The sequence below is a fragment of the Rhynchophorus ferrugineus genome, unplaced genomic scaffold (genome assembly GCF_030347505.1).
Source record: "Rhynchophorus ferrugineus isolate W39M unplaced genomic scaffold, kcgeb_rfMv2 rfM4, whole genome shotgun sequence".
Lineage (NCBI taxonomy): Eukaryota > Metazoa > Arthropoda > Insecta > Coleoptera > Curculionidae > Rhynchophorus > Rhynchophorus ferrugineus.
This window is the reverse complement of record NW_027472583.1, coordinates 44,844,441-44,870,412: the sequence shown is the minus strand read 5'-3', so window position 1 is coordinate 44,870,412 and position 25,972 is coordinate 44,844,441. Positions and strand designations below refer to the sequence as shown.

The 25,972-nt window shown below is 32.4% G+C and overlaps 1 protein-coding gene across 1 annotated transcript in view; it reads left to right on the top strand.

Annotated features, from left to right (window-relative positions):
* Window positions 1–6,149: 6,149 nt before the first annotated feature.
* Window positions 6,150–25,972, top strand: part of LOC143196003 (alpha-N-acetylgalactosaminidase) — a 41,729-nt gene continuing 21,906 nt past the window's right edge. The window contains exons 1-5 of the mRNA XM_076403575.1: window positions 6,150–6,289; window positions 6,354–6,519; window positions 13,850–14,024; window positions 16,325–16,499; window positions 16,554–16,648. Coding sequence (XP_076259690.1) covers window positions 6,356–6,519; window positions 13,850–14,024; window positions 16,325–16,499; window positions 16,554–16,648 — 609 coding nt within the window. The 5' untranslated portion in view covers window positions 6,150–6,289; window positions 6,354–6,355. The remainder of the gene's footprint in view (window positions 6,290–6,353; window positions 6,520–13,849; window positions 14,025–16,324; window positions 16,500–16,553; window positions 16,649–25,972) is intronic.

The following is a 25,972-nucleotide window of genomic DNA, read 5'->3' as shown; positions in this document are numbered from 1 at the left end:
AGTATATGTGGACTTGCGCTCTAATCAAGCAGGTACTGTGGTTAGTAGGATAGATGGAAGATTCCCGATTATGACATTAAACAAATTACATTAAATTTACATTAAACAAGTCAAATATCGAGGACTACATAGACTTTGAAAAGCCTGGAAACCTGAATATCTGGGAATGTACAGAGGTACGTTCTATAACATGACAAAAAAGTCAGGATTGGATAGATATCTCCATTTCTAGAAATGCTAATAGATAAGGTTACAAAAGAGGTTAATATTCTGTATCACCACAACGATACCAAAGGAGGAGCATTACGGGTAAAAAGAGACATATTCATTAAATCGACCGAGTCTAGCCCTGTACCCAGAGGCAAGAATAGTATCAAGCATAGGGTGTTCTTACCATAAACAAATTCGTCAAAGCAAAGCAAGTATGTAGCAAGTAAGAAGATTTCCTTCATCAACGTTTACAAAGAAACCTACAATCTGAATCATGAAGAAACCTAGAAAATATCACTTGTAACAAAGCAAAGTCTTCAATTAAAACAGCCATTCTAGCCGTAGCGGTAGATTCTCGTCAGTTTAATAAGCAATATCAAAACGTCTAATTTCATCGTCAGTTGAATCTTTCAGAAGACTAATTCTCACCGTTCTGTAATTTTTATCAGGCTTATAAATAAATATTAAAGTAATTGCAATAGACGGTGTTATGTGCATTAAATCGTTAAAACATAATCGGGTGATTTTGTAACCAACTTCATTGGTTCATTTCAACTAATTTACAATTGGTGCTTTTGAGGCGAGCGCTGTGCGAAAAACGGCCGGAATACTGCCGTAAACACAACAATGTTATTTTTCAGCATGACAAAGCTCGATTAGATATTGCAAAACCGCTGAAAGCATTCTTGGAGATATTTAAATGCAAGTATTACTCATCAGCAGTATTCTTCAGACTTTGCTCCTTCTGATTACTACTGGTTCGGGCATATGAGCTGTGACCTGTCTGAGCATGCCTTCATCTCTGATGAAGATACCAAAAAAATGGATCGTTCTCTTGGGATGGAATCCGGGAAATACTTGAAAGATGAGAAAAAGTAACAACTGTCGATGGACAGTACTTTGAGTAAAATACATTCATTAAATAGCGGCTTAATAAAACCTCAAATTAAAAAAAATCTTTTAAAACTAATTTACAGGCGTACTACTTAATCTTATCAGTAAAGTGTTACATTTTCGATTAATTTTCAATGAAGAGAGAAATAAACTTTTTCAGTTTTCATCTCTCGAATATTTCAATACGACCAAAGAGATGGGCTCGTCATTCTGTCTAGCAAGCCGATTGCCAGTTTGCATTTGATTAACTTACTTTATAATATATTAGATTAAGTTTCTCCAGTTTTGGTATCCTCAGCTTCCATAGTTGAGTCTTCCAAGTAACTGGGCTATAAATTGCAACACCTCTACCCAAACACACCCTCCACAAACTCCTACCCAAATTTCAGTAGAATTAATTAGTTCTGAACACTCTACGATAGTTGTGCCAGAAATCGAATTTCGAAGAAAATGTTTTATGGTTCCACAATCTACCCAATAGGTAATAAGTATTTCTTATGTTATATATATATATATATATATATATATATATATATATATTATCTCTTGTATCAAAAACTATCTTCATTAACTAGTCTTATTCTAAAGTATATATGACCAATAATCAGATCAGATAGTGCTAACGTTTTAGTCTACGCACTTCACTATCACGTCGCATATTTAGCTGATTAGCGAGTACATTGGGATGCACTCTTTCGAAGTACTTTACACAAACACATTGAATTACACTCGTTATAGGTTCTAGAGGAATATCGCGTTGTATCACTTCATTTGAAACATAGTACTAAACATCAACAATGGCACGCAACTCTTTATTTTGGAACCGTTGAATGATAGATATATTAGATTTACTAGCGGTACCCAATAGTTGGATTCCATATGACCAAATACGCTTGAGTATAGACTCGTGCAGCAATACCTTTTCATCTAATGATAACTTGGATTTGCGCCCGATAAGCCAATACATGTGGCCTAATTTAAGTCCAAGTTGTTTTCATTTAGCGAGTATGTGCTTCTTCCAGGTTAGTCGTCGACCTAAATGCATGACAAGCTAGTTAATTCCCTCTGCTTGGGGAAGTTGACAATGATTCATAAGCAGAGCAGCACGTCTGTGTCTGTTTATATTTTACTTACTTGTTCACCACACAAATGTATTGGGTCAAGTTATAATTACTTTTACAATGTTATTGTAAAAGTTGTGAATGCAGAATGGAGAAAACATACCAAAAAGTAACACTTTAAAGAACAGCAACAAAAGATTAAAATATATGATATATATCAAAATTACTACTGTACTCTTATTATGGTAAAATCGAGGAGTTAAAGAGACGAAAGGATCAATAAACAATATAATAAAATAAGCATAATAACCTCTTGTCTATAAAACTAAGCTCATCTTGTTAATCTACAAATTGTATAATTTTATTTTGTATTGATGTATTTTTTTTAATCTTTGTTTGTTTATCTCGGTTAAGGAGCCTTAAGCCTAAATATTAATTATAAATATCTTAACCAATATACATTTGTTTCAAGTAAATGAAGCCCTTAAACATAATTAAGTTTTTAATTGATGGCATTTTACAAGCAACTTTTTAAAGGGTAACTAAAACTTTTCAATGTAATTTTTCCAACGCTCAATTTGGACACATTTTGGTATTAAAAGGTGGGTAATATTTTCGCGACTTCTTCTGTTGTATTCCTGTAAATAACAATGTATATGAATACAAATGCTCTATATAAGTAATTGTATACGTAGTAGGTAAAGACAATGCTAAATCACATACACATCCTTAATCTAGCTAACTTGGGTTGTTTCTTCCTAGGAAAACGACGTCTGGTTTTTTTATTTCCGCACATATACTGGATACACTACACTTTTGAGAATGAAGATACTTTATAATCAAATAATAATGATTATAATTAAGGCACAAAAATGCTGATCATATACAATATCAGAAACACAAAAATGGCGTGCTAAGCAAACCATAGAAAAAACAATCGGGTTATAGAAATTGGCCAATCAAATGTTTTTATAAGGAAATTCAAATGAACCAATATAAAAAGTGGCCTCAGAGCCAGCATTGATTGGACGACGCAAAACATTTCCTCGATTTCGCCTATTTAAGTAAAACCTCTATATATACTCTATGGTCCGGATGAGGGAGCCGTCAAAAGTTGTCAAAAGCCTGAGATATGTCTAGGAAAGAAGCTGATCAATATCGGTTGGCACTTATCGAAGAAAAAATAAGTTCACTGTTCTGTTCACGTTCTTTCAGGCGAGATTATTACTTAACATAACTATAATACAGCAGTACATATTCTAAGAAATCGGTATATATTGTGGTTTGGCGATCTGATATGATGAGTGGAGGTACATATGGGTTCTGTTTATGTTAGAATAGAATCATCTTTTCGGTTAAATAAAATTCCTTTCAAGTAAAATAAAATTTGTGTTGTAAATCCTATATAACTTTTATAGATTATGAAACAAATTATAACAGTATATTAAGTAATAAAAATATAATTATATTATTCCTTATTCGGAAGGAAAGACGCCTTCAGCAGAAGTCCGTATTTTTGGAATTGAGTTTGATTAGCGATAATGCTACAATATAATCTATTATCTGAATATTTACAATTTAGTATTATTGGAGTTATTCATTGAATACAGATGAACAATAAAAATTGCGATTTTGTTTTGGTTTCAACGGTTTTAAAGTGTTGATATTGTTATTAAAATTTGTTCTCCGGCCGATATTGGAAAAACTCTTCGATAGCTTCGTAGTGTAATTGCCTTTGGAGTTCTTTTATTTGTATAGTTAGCGCCAGGGATTCACAGATTTGTTTTAATTGCGCACAACTACCGATTTCAGCTAGTCTTGGATGTAAATAAGCACAGGCTGTACTATTCTAAAAAAAGTAAATCAAGGAGATTGTATACCTAGGTCTTCTCAACGTGACCTCTTGAAGGTGAATTTTTTACCCTTATTACCCTTATATTTTAACCCCACGCGTCCTCAATGCCCGCCTACAGAGCACATCAAATTACATGGGTACATTGGCTCATTAATGGATCTTTAGGTCATCAGGTAGAAAAATAAGGATTACAAAACTATTATAAAGTCCCAGGCACATACTGATATCAAAAACAAAGAACGATCTGGTGGACTAAAACATATGAAGAACTTTTAGACAGCCTAGCAGTTGATGAATCAACTGGTTTCCGAGGTTTAGTTCAAAGAAGGGAAATGACCTCTTTAGGAATTGACTGACAATAGCATTTTCAACATCGTGGTTTCCGATTGCTCGTTAGGCAATAAAGAAGAGGTTTTGGTAAAATATTGTCCCTGGCGATCAAGCAGATCTACTATGACAATACCAAGTATAAAAAGTCAATATTGCAGGAGAGCCGTATACATCGACACTGAAGCGGAATTTTTTGGGGCATAATGTACACATGAAGCTGTTAAAATCGAATTAAACTGATATCCGTGCACATGAATTAAACAAATCGAATGACATACTGTTGCAGAAAGATTACCTTCTGATTAATACTTAATCGCAACCTGACCTTTTTTTTATTTATTGTTTTTGTGCTTGAATTACCAGCTGAAAAGATTTCCTTGCTGATGTTAACTCAATTTAGACGAGATGAATGCCCGTGAATACCCCTTATTTGAGGTACGAGAACCCTAAGCCGCTTGAATGATCGCTTTTGAGGGGATGGACAGTGGAGTTACCGGATTGGAAATGCCTCTGACAGGGATATGATGTAGGAATTTTAGGAGGGAGCTGATATTGCATGGAATTTTTTATATAAGGAGTAAATGAACCGTCTTATTTCTGGTGTATCAGTTTCCCGATGAATTTGGGTATTTCTGACAAACCATGGCGCGTTCAGAGATTGCCTGAGAAGTTTGTTTTGTATTATATGAAGCTTTTCCACTAATTCTGGCCCGACAAACTGCTACCAAGTATTAGATCCGTATAACACGACGCATCTGATCAGTAACTTGAAAACAGAACTTTAATCACCGGAGACAATTTACTTTATAAGCAGATGAGAGGGTTTAGTACTGGCGACAAAGTGGATCTACTATGACAATTCCAAGTACAAGTCATTTGTGCAGGAGAACTGAAGACACTGAAGCAGAGTATTTTAACCATAATGTACATACGAAGCTGGTAAAATCCAATTAAAATGATGTCCGCCCACACAAATTAAACAAATCTAATGACATATTGTTGCAAAAAGATCAGCAATAGCAAGTAGCAGACGTAAAGTCATCAACTTGCATTATAGCGCTCAGTGATACGTTTGAAGAAGGATACACTGTTGTAAGTTCTGCCACACCCAGCGTATTCACAAGATATAGAGCGTCTGATTAATACTTGTTCAAACCGATACAGATTATTACACACAGTATCAAGAAGATGACGAAGTGCAAGAATGTATCGATAATTGGATCATTGGCAAAGCAACCGATTGATATTCCTTTGAAAGATGGGAAAAACTTAAAAGAAAAAGAAAAGTTAGTGGAAAATGATAAAAAATATTTTAATTAATATATATATATATATATATATATATATATATATATATATATATATATATATTGTACCAATTTTTTTCAATAAAAGTCTTTTATAAGTCATAATGATCAGAAAACAAGCAAGCACCTAATAACAATGAATTATTTTTTGCCATTATTTGTAGTAAATATATTTTGGAAATTTGCAAATTATCTCAAGTTCATTGACTGAGGACAACGATGATAATTTATTCAAAAATTTACATATTTGTTATCGTTAAGAATCGCTTGATAATTCATAAAACCATACAAAATTCGATTAAAAGCGTAGTCTATAAATAATTTAAAAAAATCAATTACGACAGTGGCCTTAGCTTGAAAATTGACAAACCGTATAAGAAGAATCAATGAACAGAGACAATTTAAGCACAAGTTCAACATAAATATTCAGATCGGGTCTTTGGCACGATATTATTGGTTGTTTTCTACGCTAGAAATTCGTTTCTTGAACTCTTATCAAGGCTGCGTCACATCTGAATTACAACAAGACTATAAATTGGTTTATAAACATTATTAGTTTACGAAAGCTGTCAGTCGGATGATATATATCTGGTGTTTCGGTACCGTAAGCTATTTTTAACGTACTTCTGCAGGTAATTGTTTTGATGTCGAAGTGTACTGGATGGAAACAAACGAAATTGATTATTTATGTTTCAGTAATGTACTTGAAATTATGTTATTTGTTTATCGTTGTGTCTACGACATTCAATAACATTAATGCGTTGGATAATGGACTGGCATTGACACCTCCCATGGGATGGATGCATTGGCAGCGATTTCGATGTCTGACAGACTGTGTAGTTTACCCAGATGAATGCATAAGGTATTTCAAATTACTTTAATTTAAATTTCAGAAACTTAATAAGTAAAATTAAATATGAATTAATTAAAATAGTGGAAAATCGAATCAAATCTTTTAAATTATCTTATCGCTTGTTTAATTATTGATTTAATATTTATTATCCTCGATAAGTAAAATGCAATAATAGGATTTATATTTAGAGATCAGATATAAAAATCAATATTAATACTTATCAACAATAATAACTGTATTGATACCGATTAGTACTAGGCCCTATCTTAGTATCCAGTGTAATAATATTTATCTATTAAGATGGAGCTCTATGTGCGATTATATATATATATATATATATATATATATATATATATATTAGTTAGCATTATATAGCAGAAATATTATTATATAGCAGAAATTAGTTCCATTTATACCTTGGAAGCAGTCAGTCACTCCATTTTCAATTCTTTATCTTCAAAAATGTTCGGTTTATCATTACAATAATACAATAATATCTATAACAATACTATAAATAAGATTTTATATGAAAATACACGTATACATTTTGTTTCAGAACTTGTTTGAACCTTACATATATTACAATACAATTCATTTAATTGATGTATTTTTAACAGAAATTTGCTATTTCCAAAATGCATCAAATTATAACTTACTTTTTATTTTACACACGGCATATTGAAACAGAAGCGGAATATCAGTAGACATAGTATCTTGCTATGTTAAAGTGTAGTGTATGAAAGTATAGTGTATATAACTGAATGAAGCTTTTTCTAAAGATGTTTACCGATGTCACTTGAAGAAATTAAGGGAGCAATTGATAGAACTAGTGATATCTCAATTCTAGTGATTTTAATTCAATTATTAGCATATTATAGGTTAGTTGTTTTGTTATATTTGCATTGTACTTTTTTCCACACTGGTACAGGTAGACTTCCAGGCACGTCTTTTTATGATACCACCCCGAAGGCCTAATCCACCTAATTAACAATTGTATTTCTGAGTAATGTATTTTACTTTCGTTAGAGAGCATATTTACATTTTATGCTTAGTTCTTGTTTCCTTCGATTCAATGTTTCCTTGCAAAGTCATTTTGATATTACTGCATTTCTCCTTAGTTTGTTCTCTTACTATCTGTATACATCTTTCTTAATAAAACTAGATTTAATCACTGCATTCTCTTTAATGCATTTGCAAAACAGTTAGTGTTATTTCTCTCTTCATGCATTTTAACCAAACGTTCATGTATATTCTGAACAATAACACACATGCACATAAAGCGTTTACACTCTATAATACAATTTTCTACAGTTAAAGTATTTTAATTATATACTGACCTTTGTTTGTTTCCTCTTTCGTCACCCTGTCTTGGTAATTATCAGCATTGAATCATAAATCAACATTCATAAAGTTTTATCACTGTCACTTTCAGAATCACTACTCAAGTGAATGACTAAGCTGTTTCAATTTCCAATCTATCAACAACTTGTTGACGATTTCACCATTAGTAATTTCTTCTTCAATGTTTCTGATTCAAACCGAATGTGTTATTGGCGATAGTTCTTCTTTCCATAAATCCAGCCAATTCTGCTTTGAATATTCTTCTCGACCTGAATATATATTATAATAATTCTTTGCAATACCCCATATCAACTCAATTGGATTAAATATGCTAAATATGATTAAATATAATAGGGAAGATGTAATACTCTGTGGCTATAATGTTTAGAAAACTGATCTACCATGTATCTTTTCTAAGGCTTATTTCTAAAAAAGTAATTATACATAAAATTTAATTAAATATTTCACTTATATTTACGGAGTAACAATTTGAAATAGTTCATTCTTTAACATGGTTTCTTTAAAACTTATTTTATGTGCTTTAAGCCATTCCTTAATTGCAGCCTTTGTTGATGCACTTGTTGGAATCTTCTCCACCAGCGTACTATGATATGGTACATTCTCTTTAACTATAACTGATGGTTCCTCCAAGTTCTTTAAAAGCTGATTTTTAAACCATTGCACAAACAAGTTAAGGTTAATTTCTCTATGGTAGTCACCTTTAAACTTAAACTGATTCACTGATTCTGTACTAAGAATAAAACCATTCCTGTTTCCAACTACTCGCAGAACTATATATCTGCATGTTATTCCAACGTTTGTCTTTTGCCAACAACTTCTATTATCTTTACACTATATGTATTATCATTTTGCCCAATGTACCATTCTGAAATATCCATGTCTCATCTAGATATAGAAATTGATATAATAATTCTTCCTTGATTTTGTTTTATGTTTTTAAAAATTGTATCCTTTTAAAAGAAATGTCTGGAAGTTCCATTAATCCTCTTCCTGGGTTATCTTTACACAACTTAAATCCTATAATACCCAACAGTGTATGAAGGGATGTTCTACATGCTTGAAATAGCTGCAGATCTTTTGGCTTTTTATGGATGCTTTCTAGACTAACAATATTTTATACTAAATATTTTAGTGACCATGCGTGTACTAATATTTAGTTCAGCTTCAATAAAAACCGCGACGATTTGAAATGTATTAAAACAAAGGGTTAACACAACGTTTGCCGGTTTATAACCCGTAATTATAACATTTTGAAGAATTTTGCGGACGTTTGACAAACGGACAACTTTTGCTGGCTCATCCGGCTGCATGTTCGAACTTTTCAAACAGCATTCCATCTCTTTTTAAATAGAATAAATTGAGAAGGAAAATATTTTCTGACTGGAAAACGAACTTACAACTTTCGACAGGCACATGTTGATGAAGTGCATCACTACTGTTTTGAATAGAGTATAACTATCCTTCAGATGTTCCAGAATAAAGTGCTACGAGCCATTGTCGATGTCCCATATTACGTCTCCAACAAACTAATTCAGCACGATATCCCCTTAGAATCCATAAGGAGCGTGATTCAGAAAACACAAAAGGAATTACTGACAGTCGAGAGTTACTGCTATCATACTGCTGCTTGGCTTGACGTGATAGTGAAGTGCGTAGACTAAAACGTCAATCAGATGGTGTTAATCTGATTTGATTACTGGACATATGTAGACTTTAGAATAAGCTTTAGAATAAGACTAATTAATTAAGATAATATTTTATACAGAAGATTGCTTAATGAAGTGATTTTCTACATGCCATGTATATATAATATAGACATAAGAAATACTTATTGCCAATAGGGCAGATTGTGGACTCACGAAGAGTAATAAAAAAATGAATAAGTTATAATATACTCTAGAATAAGAATAGAATATAATTTTATACAGCAGATCACTTAATGAAGCGATCTTCTAGATATCAGTATAGTATTATTCTATAATGGAAATCATAAAAACTACTTATTCCCTACGGACAGATTTCTATTCTATTTCTGCTTCTTTCTTATAGCATGTAAAATCCGGAAACAGTATCATCATCAGCTGCTAAGCGTTAAGAATTTGAGCTTTTTCATAGTCAAATGAATTTATAGTCTTTGAATTTGTTTGGCCATCCAGGCCGCTCTTTGCCATTAATATCCAAAACCGGCAATTGGGATATGACGGATCAGCATCACCATAACCGTTTGATGGGATTCAGCAACACATTTGGTCAAATTAAAAAACAAAATTAGTGAACATCGAAAATGTAATTTTGGGCGTTCCGTGATTAGGAAATAACTCAAACATATCATAAATGAAAACTGATACTTTTTGTGTAAATAAATGTTAAACGGTGTTAGGTTATTTAACACTTGTTCACATTGATATTTTTCAGTTTCATCAATAGAAGTCGCTAATCAAAATATTTGCAAGTTATTCATATGCAAATATATGCAACCCCCATTGTTACACATTTGTATTTTTGGTTTTGGAAACCTCTCATTTTGCGTCCTTTAAAAACATATATAAAAATATTACATTTTTTACGTATAAAGAAGTCGCCATAGGATTTTATAATATTTTCCTAATTAAAAATGTATACATGCTTTCAAGAGCTAACCGTGTGTAGGTGATTTTACGGTTGCCTAATGTAGTCACGATTGTTTCTTTATCAGTTAGAGATAAGCAGTGGAATTGGAACTATTGGAATTGTAAATATATCGATCTTGCTGTTCTATCCTTAATGTCAAGTCTTTTTTTCGTTTATCAGCTATGCCGAATACTTATGACTATCTAGCCGAATGAGAGTGAAAGTTCCATTCTTAACTGGGAGAATCTTATTATAAAATATAGAAATATCAAATTTATAAAACCTAAAAAATATATCTTTTTTCAATTTCTTAGCTTTCTTTTTTTAAATATTTTTAAGTCTCCTTTTTACCAAAGAGGGTTTATCTGTACTGGACTTACAGTTTAACGTGGGTCCCGAACCATGGTCTTCAGCATTAAGCCTACTGACTGGCCAGTGGCCAACTTAGAGATCGTCCCAGCAGACATCCGGTATTATCCAGAATGGTTACTGATGTGACTGGGATGGTTATTCCTTATTGGATTTTTTACTGTTGCCTATTACTATACAATTACAATTGCAAACATAAAGTACATCCGTGCCCCAGCAAGATTCGAACCCGTGACTATCGCAACACTAGGAGGACGATTCTGTCGCCTTGACCACTGCGCGAACTCCAAGGCTCCTTCTTTACTGGATTATCGAAGATATTGTAAAACTGCTTCCAGATAGAGCAATGGTAAAACTTACACACTTAATGCATCTTTTAAAATAGGACATTCCCTTCTAGAATAATGTACCTGCTCACACAACTGAAAGCCTATCAATAAATTAAGAATTAAAGTGTAAACTGTGTCAACTTCCAGCTAATTTTCCAACTTTACTACCCTCTGATTTCTTGCTTTTCTTTTCTGATACTTCAAAAAATTCCGAAAAACCTCTGCAGCGATAGAATTCATAAAGAGAAGAATCATTTTAAGTGGTGTGTGTGTATTGAAATTAACGAAAATTGCACAAAAAACTATCAGTTGGACAGCTGTAGATCCATTTTCATTTAAAACTGATATAAAACAACAGCCAATACTCGGAAGATTTAAAACAATTTCATTCACATATTTCTTCCTGATATCAGCGCCTTTGATTCAAAATATTTTCGCCCTACTTCTCCATTTCATTCAAATGACTGAACCACGATAAAGAAATCTATAATCTAATACACTTCAATCGGACTGATTTGCCGGTTGCCTATGATCAAATTGTCGACAACTTTTCATTTATTTAAATAACATTCATGATATATATGTTATAAATAAGCTTATTTTAAGATACATACGTACCATGACAATTTGAATATACTTCTGTTATTTCTTAAAATCTTCCAGAATTCTCATAAGTATAAATTTAGCTCACTTCTAGCTAAACGTTTGTTTAAAAAGTTAATAACACTCAATAGTGTCTGAGATTTACTGATCTTTGAACTGTTAGAGTAGATTTGCGTGCCTTACAAGTAGATTATACACTTACATATTAAAAAAAAATTATAAAATGTATTATCACGATGAGTGAGCTAAATTTTATAGACTTTATTTATTTTTGTTCATAATTAATAGATGTTCATCCCGTGTTTCTTGCTTTAATGATTTCCCTAGACCTTTGTTAGATGTCTAGCCAAATCAAGCTGAAGTTTTTCCATAAAGTGATATAACTGTCATTAGCATAGAACTAAACTTGATGAATCCAACTGAGATGCTGTTATTTATCAGTTTTTTAAATTTGAATAGATAAATAGATATTAATCTAAATTGTATGCATATAGTAGAATATAAAATACGTGTAGTAGATAGGTTAAATAATGGTTTCGTTTATTTTCACTTAGTTATTACAACGATTATTATCTATATATTTTATTTTTAAATGTTTTTTTTTGTTGAAAATATATGTTTGATTATTTTTAAATTTTTAGTGAGCTCCTTGTTTATTTTTTGAAGTCGGTTCAATCTTTTTGTTAAAAATATTTTATTCGATTATCTTGAGCTCTTAAATTATCTGAATTGTCTATAAAGAGAACTATTCGCCAAGTTCACACCCAAGTTATACTGTTGACTTTTTTCACTGCAGAATTAATATCTGTAAATATTTATTGGTATAAATTTTTAGCGAATGAATTAGTATAAGTCCAATAAGTTCTCGGAAATGATGCACACAATTCTGGAAACAACTACAAATGCGTTCTCTCATTTCCGAAATATTTCGACTTATAACCTGGTATTTCGGTGATCTTACGTGATGATACTATATACTTTCTTTCACTTCAAAAAGGTATTTCTTGAGAAAATTAATACAATATGTATATTAATAAAAATATTTTTCATCAATTATTTTTTTAACTTTATTCTTTTCTTTTGGAGTAACTCAACAGTCCAAATATTAAGTGCTTGCATATATTCTGATCATTTTTCGTTTTAAAAATGAATTCATTGAGAAAAATTAGTATAATTTAGACTATAAATTATTTAGACCTATAAATTAGTTTTAAAGAACTTTTCAAAATAATTTTTAGCTTTATTGTGAAAAATTGGCACAATGTATTTTCCATCGATAGTCGCTATTTTTCCCATCTTTAAATTTACGGATTTCATCTCAATAACGATGCATCTTTTGAGACTATCCATGAATCGACCCATTTTTGGTATCTTTATAAGAAGTGAAGCGCTGCTCAGCCAGGTCACGACTCATATGTCGGAACAAGTAGTAATCAGAGGAAGCAGGTTCTGTAGAATATTGAGGATAGGGTAGTTCCCATCTTAATGTTTTTAGTTATGTCTTCACAGTTTGTTTAAATTAATACACACCCTTGTGATCCACAAATGTTTGTGATCAAAATACCTAATATGAAGACCTGGATATTTGGATTCCATAACTATAAGTAGTAAAATTTAGATATGATTCTGGAAAGTACTGTTTTATATTCAAATTTTTGAATATATGAATGATTGAAAATGGAGATAGTATAGGAATTCTTGAATTGATATATAAATGTGTTCAATATCGCCAGTAAGCCTAAATATATATTCAAACAGATTATATTTATTGTTGCATAAGGGATTACTGTAGCTGGAATAACCTAGAACCTACTATTTCTACATTAATGCATATCAAATGTTAATGATTACTTCGTGTTTTACCCATTGTTACAATTGGTTAACACAAACTATATAGGTTAATTTCAAAATGTAAACATTGAGTTCAAGTGTAAATTCAAAATAAGCAATACTAAACTAATTAATGTTGCTTTGTCCAATAACAAATACGTCACTAAATTACCAAAAGAAAACTAACAATATTTCAATAAAAAAATTATATTGGTTTTGTATTATCTCTATTTCAGTGAGAAACTGTTCAGGGACATGGCTGATCATTTAGCAGCAGATGGATATAAAGATGCAGGCTATGAATATATTATGATCGATGATTGTTGGGCCAGTAAAGAAAGAACTAATGATAGTAAACTACAACCGGATCCTCAAAGATTTCCCAGTGGCATCAAGGCTTTGGCTGATTATGTACGTATTAAATAATTATTTGAATTAATTTTGATAATTCCAAAGTTTTCTTGATAAAAATGGTATAGAATATTATTTTTCAAAGTATAGAACATCGACAGCAGCTACTTAACATATTTCCATTTTCTTAGCACTTGATTTCTACATATTTTGAGGCAATCTAATATGCTGCGTGGGAGAGGATACACATATTAAAAAATACAAGCGCATTCCTCTATTCTTATTCATATTAATACAGAAATATATAATTAGTTTTAAATAACAATATGGAAAACAGCTTAAGCTCCAATATGAATAGCCAACTAAAATGTTACTGTTTAGATAGTGAAAATTATGGGGGATATTTCTGATGAATCCATCACTCCGATTTTGATTGCGTGTTTGCTTATTTGCTTTGTAACGGCGATATACCGCCTGGTAATTTAACATGACTTCAGTTTGAATGAAGATGTTACTTGATATAATTTATTAATGATGAAAATCGAGCTGTATCTGGAATTGAAGACTCTACTTATCCTTGTAGTTACTCTCTCTGGTCCCATTTGGTGGATGGGAAATTTGAATTAATAAATCCCGTTCTGAAGCTTGATTCGTTGAGATTTTCAGGGAGGAACTCATTTAAATGTGGTTTTCTCATTTGGATGAAACACGTCCATTTGCAATTTTTTTGAATGTTTGGATGTTAACGAAAAAACGAAGATAGATTAATGTTGATCGTTCCACACTTACTCCAAACATTCCTGGTGTAATTAAGTAGAGTTCGAGAGAAACTATCGCAACTGAAGCTTTAAGGTGAGAAAAGGTTGTCAAAGATCTCTGGGCGTAAACTGTTGCAAATAAGAAACATTCAAGTTTTCACATCAAGCATTCCAGTCCAGGAAGTAAAAAAAGGCCATCAAAGGGGGACTGAAGTCACTTTGAACTAACGTAGGAACTGCATACTTACCAGTAAAATAAAAAAATGAATTTGGACATAAACTAACAGTTCCTGGTGAAGGATCACCAAAAGTAAGATTGTAGCAGCTTAGTTTTTTACATCTGTGAATCTGTCGTACATATTATGAATCTGGAGTCATCAATTATATATATATATATATATATATATATATATATATATATATAGATTCTTTAACTACTAAGGTGTATGAATGTTCTACACAGTCACACTTTTCAAGATCACCTAAATACCAGGTTATAATAGTTATTATCAGTTAACATCTCGGAATCTCCCGGAAATGAGAGAACGCATTTGTAGCTGTTTCCAGAATTTTGTGCATCATTTCCGGGAACTTATTCGCAAAAAACTTAAACCACCAGATATTGACAGACATTCATTCTGCAGTGAAAAAAGTTATCAGTATAACTTGGGTGTGAACTTGGTGAATAGTTCTCTATAAAGAAAATTCAGATAATTTAAGAGTTGCAGATAATCGAATAAAATATTTTAACAAAAAAATTGAACTGACTTAAAAAAATAAATAGTCGCGATTTATTTTCTTGTCAGAAAGAGCAGGACAAAAAGTCATGGATTAGTTCATTAGAAATGATTTTTTATAATTTTAGCTATACATTCCTTACATATAATAGTATGTATGTAGTATATTATTAGCTGATAAAATTGAATGAAACTGTTATTGCAGATATATATCTGTCAATTGAATAAATAGGCCAAGTGACAACCACTTGGTTTGGTCATATATTGTAAGAGTAGTCAAAGATACGCTGTCGGCCACTCAAATAGGAAGTTCTGCCATACAGATCATACTTACCAGATATAACGCGTTCTAATTACCTTTTATTCAGATTTATGCATCATTGCGTGGCTGGAGTAAGGTTTCCGAAGGCTGAAAAAATGCGAAAATGGATGCATGATGGGGCCGCTGCGTCAATAAATTCAATGCAAGCTCTTAATATTTCAAACAAATATAATACCAATACCGTTCTAAAACCGGCACCAAACGCTCACGTCTCCAAGTTTATAGTTTCAGTAACGTTTTAGTCAGTTTATGTAACGAGAATGAGAATGAGCTTTGTCTAAAGAAATTGGCTATTAAAATCAATGCACTTTTGAAATAATCCGTTCTTTTCCAAAAGCAGGATCGTTCTTTTTTGACACCGGAAAGAGTTTAATACTAACATATCTATCAATATTACGGATAATAATGTTTCGGGTACACTACTTTCGTAAATAAAATGTCAATATTAATTATACCACTGAAAATAAGTAAACTTGATAGACATATTTAAAGCCAAAAAAATTGTGTGGATAACGTTAATAATAGTTCCTTATTCTCTTTTAGATTCATGCTAAAGGACTCAAGTTTGGAATGTATGCGGATTATGGAACAAAAACATGCGCCGGATATCCGGGCAGCTTGGATTATCTTGAAAAGGACGCCCAAACATTCGCAGAATGGGATGTAGATTATTTAAAATTTGATGGATGTTATTCCGAAGTGGCGACGATGGATATGGGTTAGTACAATAAGATAATTGATGCCAATGATGTAATTTTATACTGTTTTGCAGGGTACACACTTATGGGAAAATTCTTGAACGAAACCGGACGACCCATAGTGTATTCATGTAGTTGGCCAGCTTATGAGGAACCATTGGGAATTCATGTAAGATAATATATAATAGCTCTTAGAATGAAACTATCAAATTAGTGACAATTGGAAATTTCGTTATGTTAAAAATTTTTTTTTAAACTTCCATTTTCAGTCAGTCGTGACCATGTGTCATTATAAAATCAAAATAAGTGATTATTCAACAATAGCAATATTTGAAGAATATGGTAGGTTGAATATATTACGAATCACTGACTATTCGGGACGGGACGGAATTAATATACCACTTATGGCCTTGGAACAAAAGAGAAACTTTATTTTGATCCCTGGTAATTTATACCCACTCGATACAAGTCACAGCGCCCTCTACTAACTTTTCTTCCTCCTTTCTATACTGGCTCTTGTATCGAGACAAGTCATATATTTAACACTCCCCTTCAATTTAAATGTACTATATAACTTAACCTCATTAAGATTGTAAACAAAGATTACAAAAGTACATTTAAATTGCCAGAACAAAACTATTACATTCTACATACAGATCTGTTCAAACTTAAAACTATTTTATTTCTACATCGCGAGAATTTTAACTTTAATTAATAATTTACTAAAATGAATCTACACAATTATGTGATAAACAAACGTAACAGTCAGTTTTCTACTTAAACACAATTCTCTCCTTGAACAATCATAGAAATAGTCGCCAAAACACTGTCCAGTTTACTATCGATTATATAGTTTGTTCTTGAGCTGATAAACATACACATGTATTTCTCTTCGAATAAGTTTCTTCCATGCCTCCAGGTTGTTTTTATCAAATGGCATGAATCCCTTAAAACTTCCCAGTTGTTTACCATACCAGTCTTCATAACTTGCTCCTTCAAGTCCACTTCCGCTTTACATTAGTTCATGGCCTTCTGGTATCATAACTAATTGGTCACCACTGCCGTCTTCTTAACTTGTTCCTTCAAGTCCACTTCTGCCTTAAATGGTCATAGTCTTCTGGTATCATTGAGGTATCATAACTAATTGTTCACCACTTCAGTCTGCTTCTAATATTGTACTGAATTTTGTTTTCTCCAGTTTTCTAACTTTATCACCTTCACTTATTACCTTCAACTCAAATCATTCAATAACATTATTCTGCTTTATGGACTTTCTTCTGTTCTTTATCTCTATATTCCAAATCAATTATTAATGGGTGTTCACTTTTGTTTTTTTCTTTTCTTTTAACATTCTTCACAGTTCCCTTTGTTTTATTCTTCTTGTCATCTAGACCAGATTCATCATTATCAAATCCTAATATCTTTGTTATTTCCATTACTATCAAAATCATTATCACTCCATTTCCAACTCGAAATCAGAATATTTTTAATATAACCTAGAACTGTCTAAGTGCTCTTGAATGCTTTTTTTTTCATCATCACTCAAACTCTTGATTTCTTCTTCCAGTTGCAAAACTATATTCATTAGTTCACACACAGATTCTTCTTTGGAATTTTCTATGCTCGCCTTATATTAGTCTCTCTATATATTTTCTAAATGGTATATCTTTAATTATTTCTTCACTATTATCCATATTGAAGTTGACTTCCATTGGCGTACCAAATTGATCTGCTTAGATGCGATCTTGTAACTAACGAAACTTACATCCTTTAAATTATTAACTTCTACGTAGAATTCCTCAAGCAGTCTTTAAATTATGTGTTTTTGATGAATCTTAATCTCTTCTATCGCTGCTTCTTCTATAACTTCATAGAGACTGTCCATTAAATCCACTATACACTCTTCATGTCATTTTGTGTTCCAACCTTTAGGTAAATTTCTCAATCCATACAATGCTCGATTTAATTGTTGGTACCTTGTTTAGTTCGTATACAGAACTAAATTTAATTAATTAATAACTTCCTGTTTAATCTTTCCGCATTTCCATTACTTTGCGGTGAATGAGCTATTGCTTTATTCTAAATGAATTCCCTTTTTCCTACAAAATAGCTTTACTCCATGCTGTCTTTCTAATTCATTAATGTATTTGAAATTCTCTTCAGCTTCATTTTCTGTCTTAAGGAATTTTACTCTGGTACAATGGGACAATTCATCTAGTATTTTCTATCCTTTATAAATCTCCCTCCATCTTCAGATATAGGGTTTATTAGCCTATAAATATCTGAATAAATTAATTCTTCGATTGCACTTGTTCTTGTCTATAGCTTCTACGCACGTAGAACAAGGTTTATCTATCTTCTTCACCAATAGAATTGATATTTATATCAAAATTTTAATATTTTGTAACTAAACTCAAAGTAACTTTGTTCTCCATCCTTACAAATTAAAAATTCTTCTTCATTGGGTTCCATAGCTTTTCATTCTACCTGTAATTCTGTTCAACCCCTTGTTCCTAGTTTCCAATACTTCTCTGGTCCTTGCAACCTATACATGGTTGACTTTCTAAACTCGTCTACATTACTAATTGGTATATTGATAACAATGTTTCTTTATCCTACCGATAATTAGGTTGAATCCCATATTACTCGTTTACTAATGTTTCCCTGATCGTTGCAAATTATACACGTGGTTGATTCTCTAAACGTGGATTACTTCATTACTAATTACTACATTGACTACAATGTTTCCTTGTATCCTACTGATAATTCTGTTGGATCCCACGTTACGTTTACTAGTGCTTCACTGATCCTTGTATATTATACACGTGATTGACCTTCCAAACTCTTAACCACTGCACCACTATTTACTACATTGACTACAATGTTTTCTTCTAACCATTCTTATAATTCTGTTGGATCCCCCGTTACTAGTTTACTGGTGCTTCACTGATCCTTGTATATTATACACATGGTTGACCTTCCAAACTCTTAACCACTGCACCACTATTTACTACATTGACTACAATGTTTTCTTCTATCCTACTTATAACTCAAGATCACATTTTTCTAGTTTTCTGGTGTTCCTTCTGATGGTCATTGATCTTTGAGTGCTCTAGTGCTCCGAAATTAATTTCCGTCTGTTGCATACAGCCATCTTGTTACTTCCTCTTTCCTTCGTGTATATATAACTATATATATACTATACCGAACCAAACACTTTTTTCCTAATCTCCATTCCCCTGCATTCTCCGTCGTCCCCTACTACTTCTCATTTACACCGAGAATTCTGGGCCCATAACCTATTACGAATCACTGACGATTCGGGACGGGACGGAATTAATACACCACTTATGGCCTTGGAACAAAAGAGAAACTTTATTTTGATCCCTGGTAATTTATACCCACTCGATACAAGTCACAGCGCCCTCTACTAACTTTCCTTCCTCCTTTCTATACTGGCTCTTGTATCGAGACAAGTCATATATTTAACAGAATATACGAGTTTTAGCCGTTTTCATATATATGAATGAATATTTTAGAGCTGAAACTTTGTTTTGTCGCATCTAAGTATGATGACCATTTGTCTTTCAATGCAGTGTTCAACCTTGGACCCCCTCACCTTATGTGATCTGTAAGATTGAGATCTTTCAATAGCGATGACCGTGTTAAAACAATTTCTACGTGTGGGAATTTTTTCTGGGAGTGTATTAGAAATGAAGTCATACAATTGTACAAAAATTAACCTTACGACTAGAAGACATAGTGAGGGACATTTTAATTAATAAAAAGTAGACACTCTCACCGAGCCCCGCTTATAGATTGATGATGATCAATCATTAATTGTTTTTCAAAAACTACTGTGTAAAAACGCCCATGTATAATAAGTGTAGTGTGCTTGATTTAGTTTCTGTGGGAATGCAAAGCCTGCTTTAATGTATTTACATTATAATTATTGCATGTGGTACCGACTGCACGTTTTCTTATAAAAGTTCGTGATCTCCAAAAAGCATATCTCTTTTTTCAGTTTTTTTTAATGCATTGTGACCACTCACTAACTCACTTGACCAAAGATTCCGTTGCATGGTAATGCTTTCTATTTCTTTAAGGGACGAAAATCTTCTTCTTCTTCCAATAGCTCCTTATGTAAAACATGTACTTGTCGATTCTCTGAAGGTTCGTTTATTTAACTATAGCAGCTCTTTCAGAGTTTTTACTGCCCACTACCTCAATTGTGTAATTACACCTTAATGTCTATCAATCTATCAATCATATATACAAATAGGGTGGATCCATATGATAAATTACATAATATAAGTGCACTATTTAGATTTTTCGATTATTTATTGAGAAAAATTGATACGATATATATTAATTAAAATATTTTTCAGCTGGTTTGGTTGTACTGTTGCGATAGTCGCGGGTTGGAATCCTGCTGGGGCATAGTCGTAAATTTATATTTGTGCAAAACAAGAGTGCAAAATCCGACAAAAAAATGATCCCAGTCACGCTAGTAACCAGGCTGGGTAAGAACGGATGTCTGGGATGCTTTCTAAGTTGGTCACTCGCCAGGCGGTAGGCTTAATGCCGAGGACCGTAGTTCGTAGCCCACGTTAAAGTGTAGGTTCAATCCAGATAAACTCATAGTTGGTAAAAGGAAACTTTAAAATATGTATATAAAAATATTTTCCATCATTTTCAACAAATTCTTTCCAACATTGGTGACACCGTGTTGAAATAAAATTGTTGTTTTGCTAGCGATCTAATAATTGACCCATCTATTTTGCATTGATCTGAACAAGTAGTAATCAAAAAGCGGTATGTTTTGGGAGTACGTTTGTTGGGAAGAACTTCCTACTCGAGCTGCAACAATGTATACAGAAGATTAGTTTGCATCTGTTACTCGCTATTGCTGGCCCTTTTTGCAACTATACGCCATTCAGCTTATTAAGATGACTTTAGTATCATCTGCAACCATCATAACAGTAATAGACATCACCTTTGTTATCGCACCATATGCACATCGAGACTTTATGGCCATGAATATTCTTCGGTGTCTATTTAGATACCTCTTTTGGATTAGTCCGTGCTTTTCTAGCACTTTGGATTGTCATAGAAGATCCACATTTCATCGCCAGTTACAATACACTACAGAACACCCTCTTTTTGCTTGTTAAGCAATGAATCTGCGATTTGAATCGATTCGAAATTGCATTTTCAGTCAATTCGTGTGACAGTGGATGGATGGATTTTTCCCATTACATATACACATATCGAAACAGTTGATCTGTCAACTGCTAGGCTATCCTTTAAGAGGATTATCCAGATTTGTGTCTAATAAGCCTTGCATTTCATTGTTTTCAAACTTTTATGGTTCTCTAGGCCGCACTTTGTCGTCGTTGGTATCAAAATCACCGTTTATAAACAGTTGAAATCAATATCAAGAATTAGGATATAATAGAGTAGCATCAACATATGCTTCTAGCTAAAAACGTGTTATTTTATATAAGAGAATATTAAAATGATTTAATTTAATAGTTAGGTTAGATTGTTTATTAATTATTTGCATTACAAATATATGCAAGTCTCTTTTATGTTTTGTTTGAAAATGTATGACCTGTATAAAAAGTTTGTACAGTAATTTATGGGATTATTTTGCGTCATTTGGCGATATTCTGTAATAATCCCAGATAACAATCCATCATTTTTTTTTGTCGTTCAGTTGACAGACCAATAAAAGAATGTGGCAAATAAAGGAAAGCCTCTCAATTTTACTGTTAATAATTCAGATCGAAAAAGATCTAACTTCCTTCCTGCTTTATTGCTTCCAAAGCTTTTAAGGTCTTATATTATCGATAAGTTATTGCAATTTTCTTATCTTTTAAAATATTTTATAACTGCACTTATAAAATAATTTCTACAATTTATCATCATAGAACATTTTTGTTTTTCTATGTCTTGCAAATTGAATAGAATCACATCTTTTGAAACTAGCAAACCTCCCTTAAACATATTTGGTCAATTTAGGTCAGACCATGACATAGACTAAGATAGTATACCATTCAATAGCATATTTTTAACAGTAGTAGTAAAACAGTAAAATAAATAGAGTTGGACACCTCATGTTCATAGAAAATACTACATATTTATGCAATATAAGTATATATCATAGTTACTTATTATTTAAACCAACAGTTATTTAAGATGTTCTAAAATAAATGCTTAATAATAGTTCTTTTGTAGGGACGAACAATGAAATTAATTCCAAATCTTAATTATTTTAAAAAATTTCATGAAAATGCGCGTGTCAATTAATGCAAACAAATTGTTTTAAATAAATACAAAACTTAATTATTTTTAAAAGTCTCAACAAAAAACGTGTGTCAATTGATGCGTGAATGAATGTCAATTGTTTTAAGTAAGTAAATAAAACACTAAAACCTTTGATGATATTGAGGAGCACGATACTTCACCGTTTAAAACCTTGTTGGGTGTAAATTTCCAACAGTAAGTACTAATTCGAGACAACTCGTCTATGTGATAAATATTTGTTGCCATGAATAGTTTTAAGTGGTTATGTAATATCAGTACAGACAAAGACAGAGAATATTATTAAATGATAAGGATTCACGTGTATTGTGAAACTGTCAATTTAATGGCTCTTTGGCGTATGCAAGGTTTAGCTACAGTGATACCAGTCCCAATAAATTAATACTTCTCATTATCTTCTCTGTATAAAATGAACACAAAGGCTCTGATTAAATTCAGATTTATTTAAAAAAATTAAAGTTATAATACAAATTAATTTATCACTACTATTCTACTGTACTTGCATGAATACTGATTAATCAAACTTCTGATTTCCTGCGTATTGTCCAGTAGCTATATTGCTTGCATATTGCTGTGATTCAGTAACCTTATTTCATGGTTTAAGGCGAAATATTGGATCAATTAGTGTATCCATATGATTTCGAGGTCATCGTGCAGTTCTTCGTTGATTACGTAGAGATAAGCATTGATAATTAACCATAGAACTGTGTTTTGGGTGCGTAGTATTACTACTTGTCTTGACGTTTTAGTCCAACCCCATATTTGCACTCCATAGGTCCAAATTGACTTTATGACTGACAATCTCTTTGATTCTAGGGGTAGTTGAGAGTATCTTCTGACTAACCAAAACAGTTGCTTGACTATGAGTCTAATCTGCTTTGCTTTTCGTCTAACATCATGTTTCCAATTTAACCTACAATCGAGATATATTTGGAGGTATTAAACTGATTTTGTTTAAGGAATCGGACTCTTGAGGATATTGAATTTGATCTTTTAATTGATTTTTGTCATTTCTCAAAATTAAAATGGGCAGATTTGTAGCTATAAAGCGGTATTTTTCACACTCTAGTCCATTTGTAGATATTGTTGACCGCTACATGTACTTTTTCTACAACAGATAGAGATCCTTCGATACACCTTATGTTATGATAACTGATATGATTCCAGCAGTCAAGACTAATTCCGCGATAGCAATATGCTCATTTTGTAGATTCCAACTGCCATATCCAGTTAAAATCTTGTATCACATCCAGGAATTTCTATAAATGATTTAATATGTTTTAACAGCAGTTTCTCAAATAATTTTGATATCGCAGGTAGCAGCGAAATAGGCCTATAAAATCCAACTTGTTTTTGTTTTTCAACAATGCCGGTTTGTCAGGTTTTTAAGCATAATTAATCGAGAAATCTTAAGACATTCCGACAACGTGCTTCAGTCTCAAACATGCATTGAATATATATGTCAATATGATTATTGCTTTTTATGGCAACTCTTTTAATACTACTTGTACCACTTCTGCTAACTCTGACTATGAACATGTAATGCGCAGAAGGGAACAAACCTGCCATTAAGTGCCGACAGGAACCACTTTCGGAGGTGTTTATGTATACTTCAAATTTATCAATAAATCATAACCACACCTTAATTAATAGTGTATCCAATTAATGTATTTTACTTTGATAAGAGAATATATTTACCTTTTTACGTTTAGTCGTTGCTTCCTTCGTTGTAAAAGTAATGTAAAATGTAAAATGCTCTGAAACAAGTTCATTAACATTTCCTTTGAACTGTTTCTCTCACAATGTTGTGACTCATCATTAAGAGTTTCCTCCTCAGGTTTCACATCTTGAAATGGTAGTTTAATATATTCATTTCAACATCCAGGTTTCTATTGAAATTGTAAATCTCTAGACAAAATAAGGCTTTGATCCTTTTCAATCCAAATTCTAAACCGTTCATCACCATCATATCCTATGAAGTGCCCTTTTACGGCTTTTGTATCCATTTTTCTTCTTTTCTGACTAGGAATATGGGCATATCATGTTGCTAACTCAGCCCACAATCCTGCTGGAGGTCACTTCTGGATTCGAATATTTCAAGGTCCTAGCATTTCAACTACAGCTCTATTGTCTCACTCACAAACTCCATTCTACTCAGGAGTGTAAGGTACCGTCAACTTATCTGTAATTTTATTTTGCGTAAGATAGATCTAACCTCTTCATTATGAAACTCCTTGCCATTATCACTCAGCATCTCTTTTACTGAACATCCCAATGTCTTTGTGTGTCTTAGAAAGTCCTTCAGTGCTTCAATTACCCCTGACTTTTGTGCTATAAAATAAACATACCTAAATTTTGTCTAATTATCATTAAACAAAACAAAGTAACGTTTCTTTCCGAATGATTCATTAAAATATCCACACATATCTGTTAATATCAATTCACCTGGAGTTTTTGACATATCTCTTGTACCAAATGGTAAACGATGTCCATATGTACATGGTTCACAGATTTCTGATTTTATCTATCTTGACATCAATACAAAAATCCCTCTTGAGTTTTGTTTTAACGTGACGTTTATCTTGATGACCCCATCTCTCATGATACAACTGTAACAGATCAGATTTACCCTCGACAACAGAACATGCATCAACTTGATGTTCAGGTACTAATGATTTAATGGCTGCTTTGTACAGAGTACCATTTACTGTACAAGAACCAGTTAACTTCAATTGGCCATGAATCTTGATCGAACAGAACATAGACGTTGATTCAAACTTACTATTGTTGTTTCGGTTATAAGCAGCTAGAACAGAAAACACAATTTTGGAAATATTCACTATATACCAGATATCCTTCAATGTAATTATCTCACATCTGTCTTTTACTGTTGATGAGAACCGAATTGTTCCTTTTCCATAAGAATATAAAAATTCTTTCCCGGCGCTTGTGGATGCTTTGACCGAATGCTTCGTAGCTGACAAAATAATTAGACCTATTTGTCACATATTTTATAAACCCATTGTCAATCCACCAACTGTTTTCGCCTGCTTCCGCAGAAAAAATCTCTCTGCATGTCGTTAATAATACTGTGTTTGTCTCCACTGTCTTGTACTTTTCCTTCTTCAGTGTTGCACCCTTAGGCGGTCGTCCAGGCCCGGTTGTT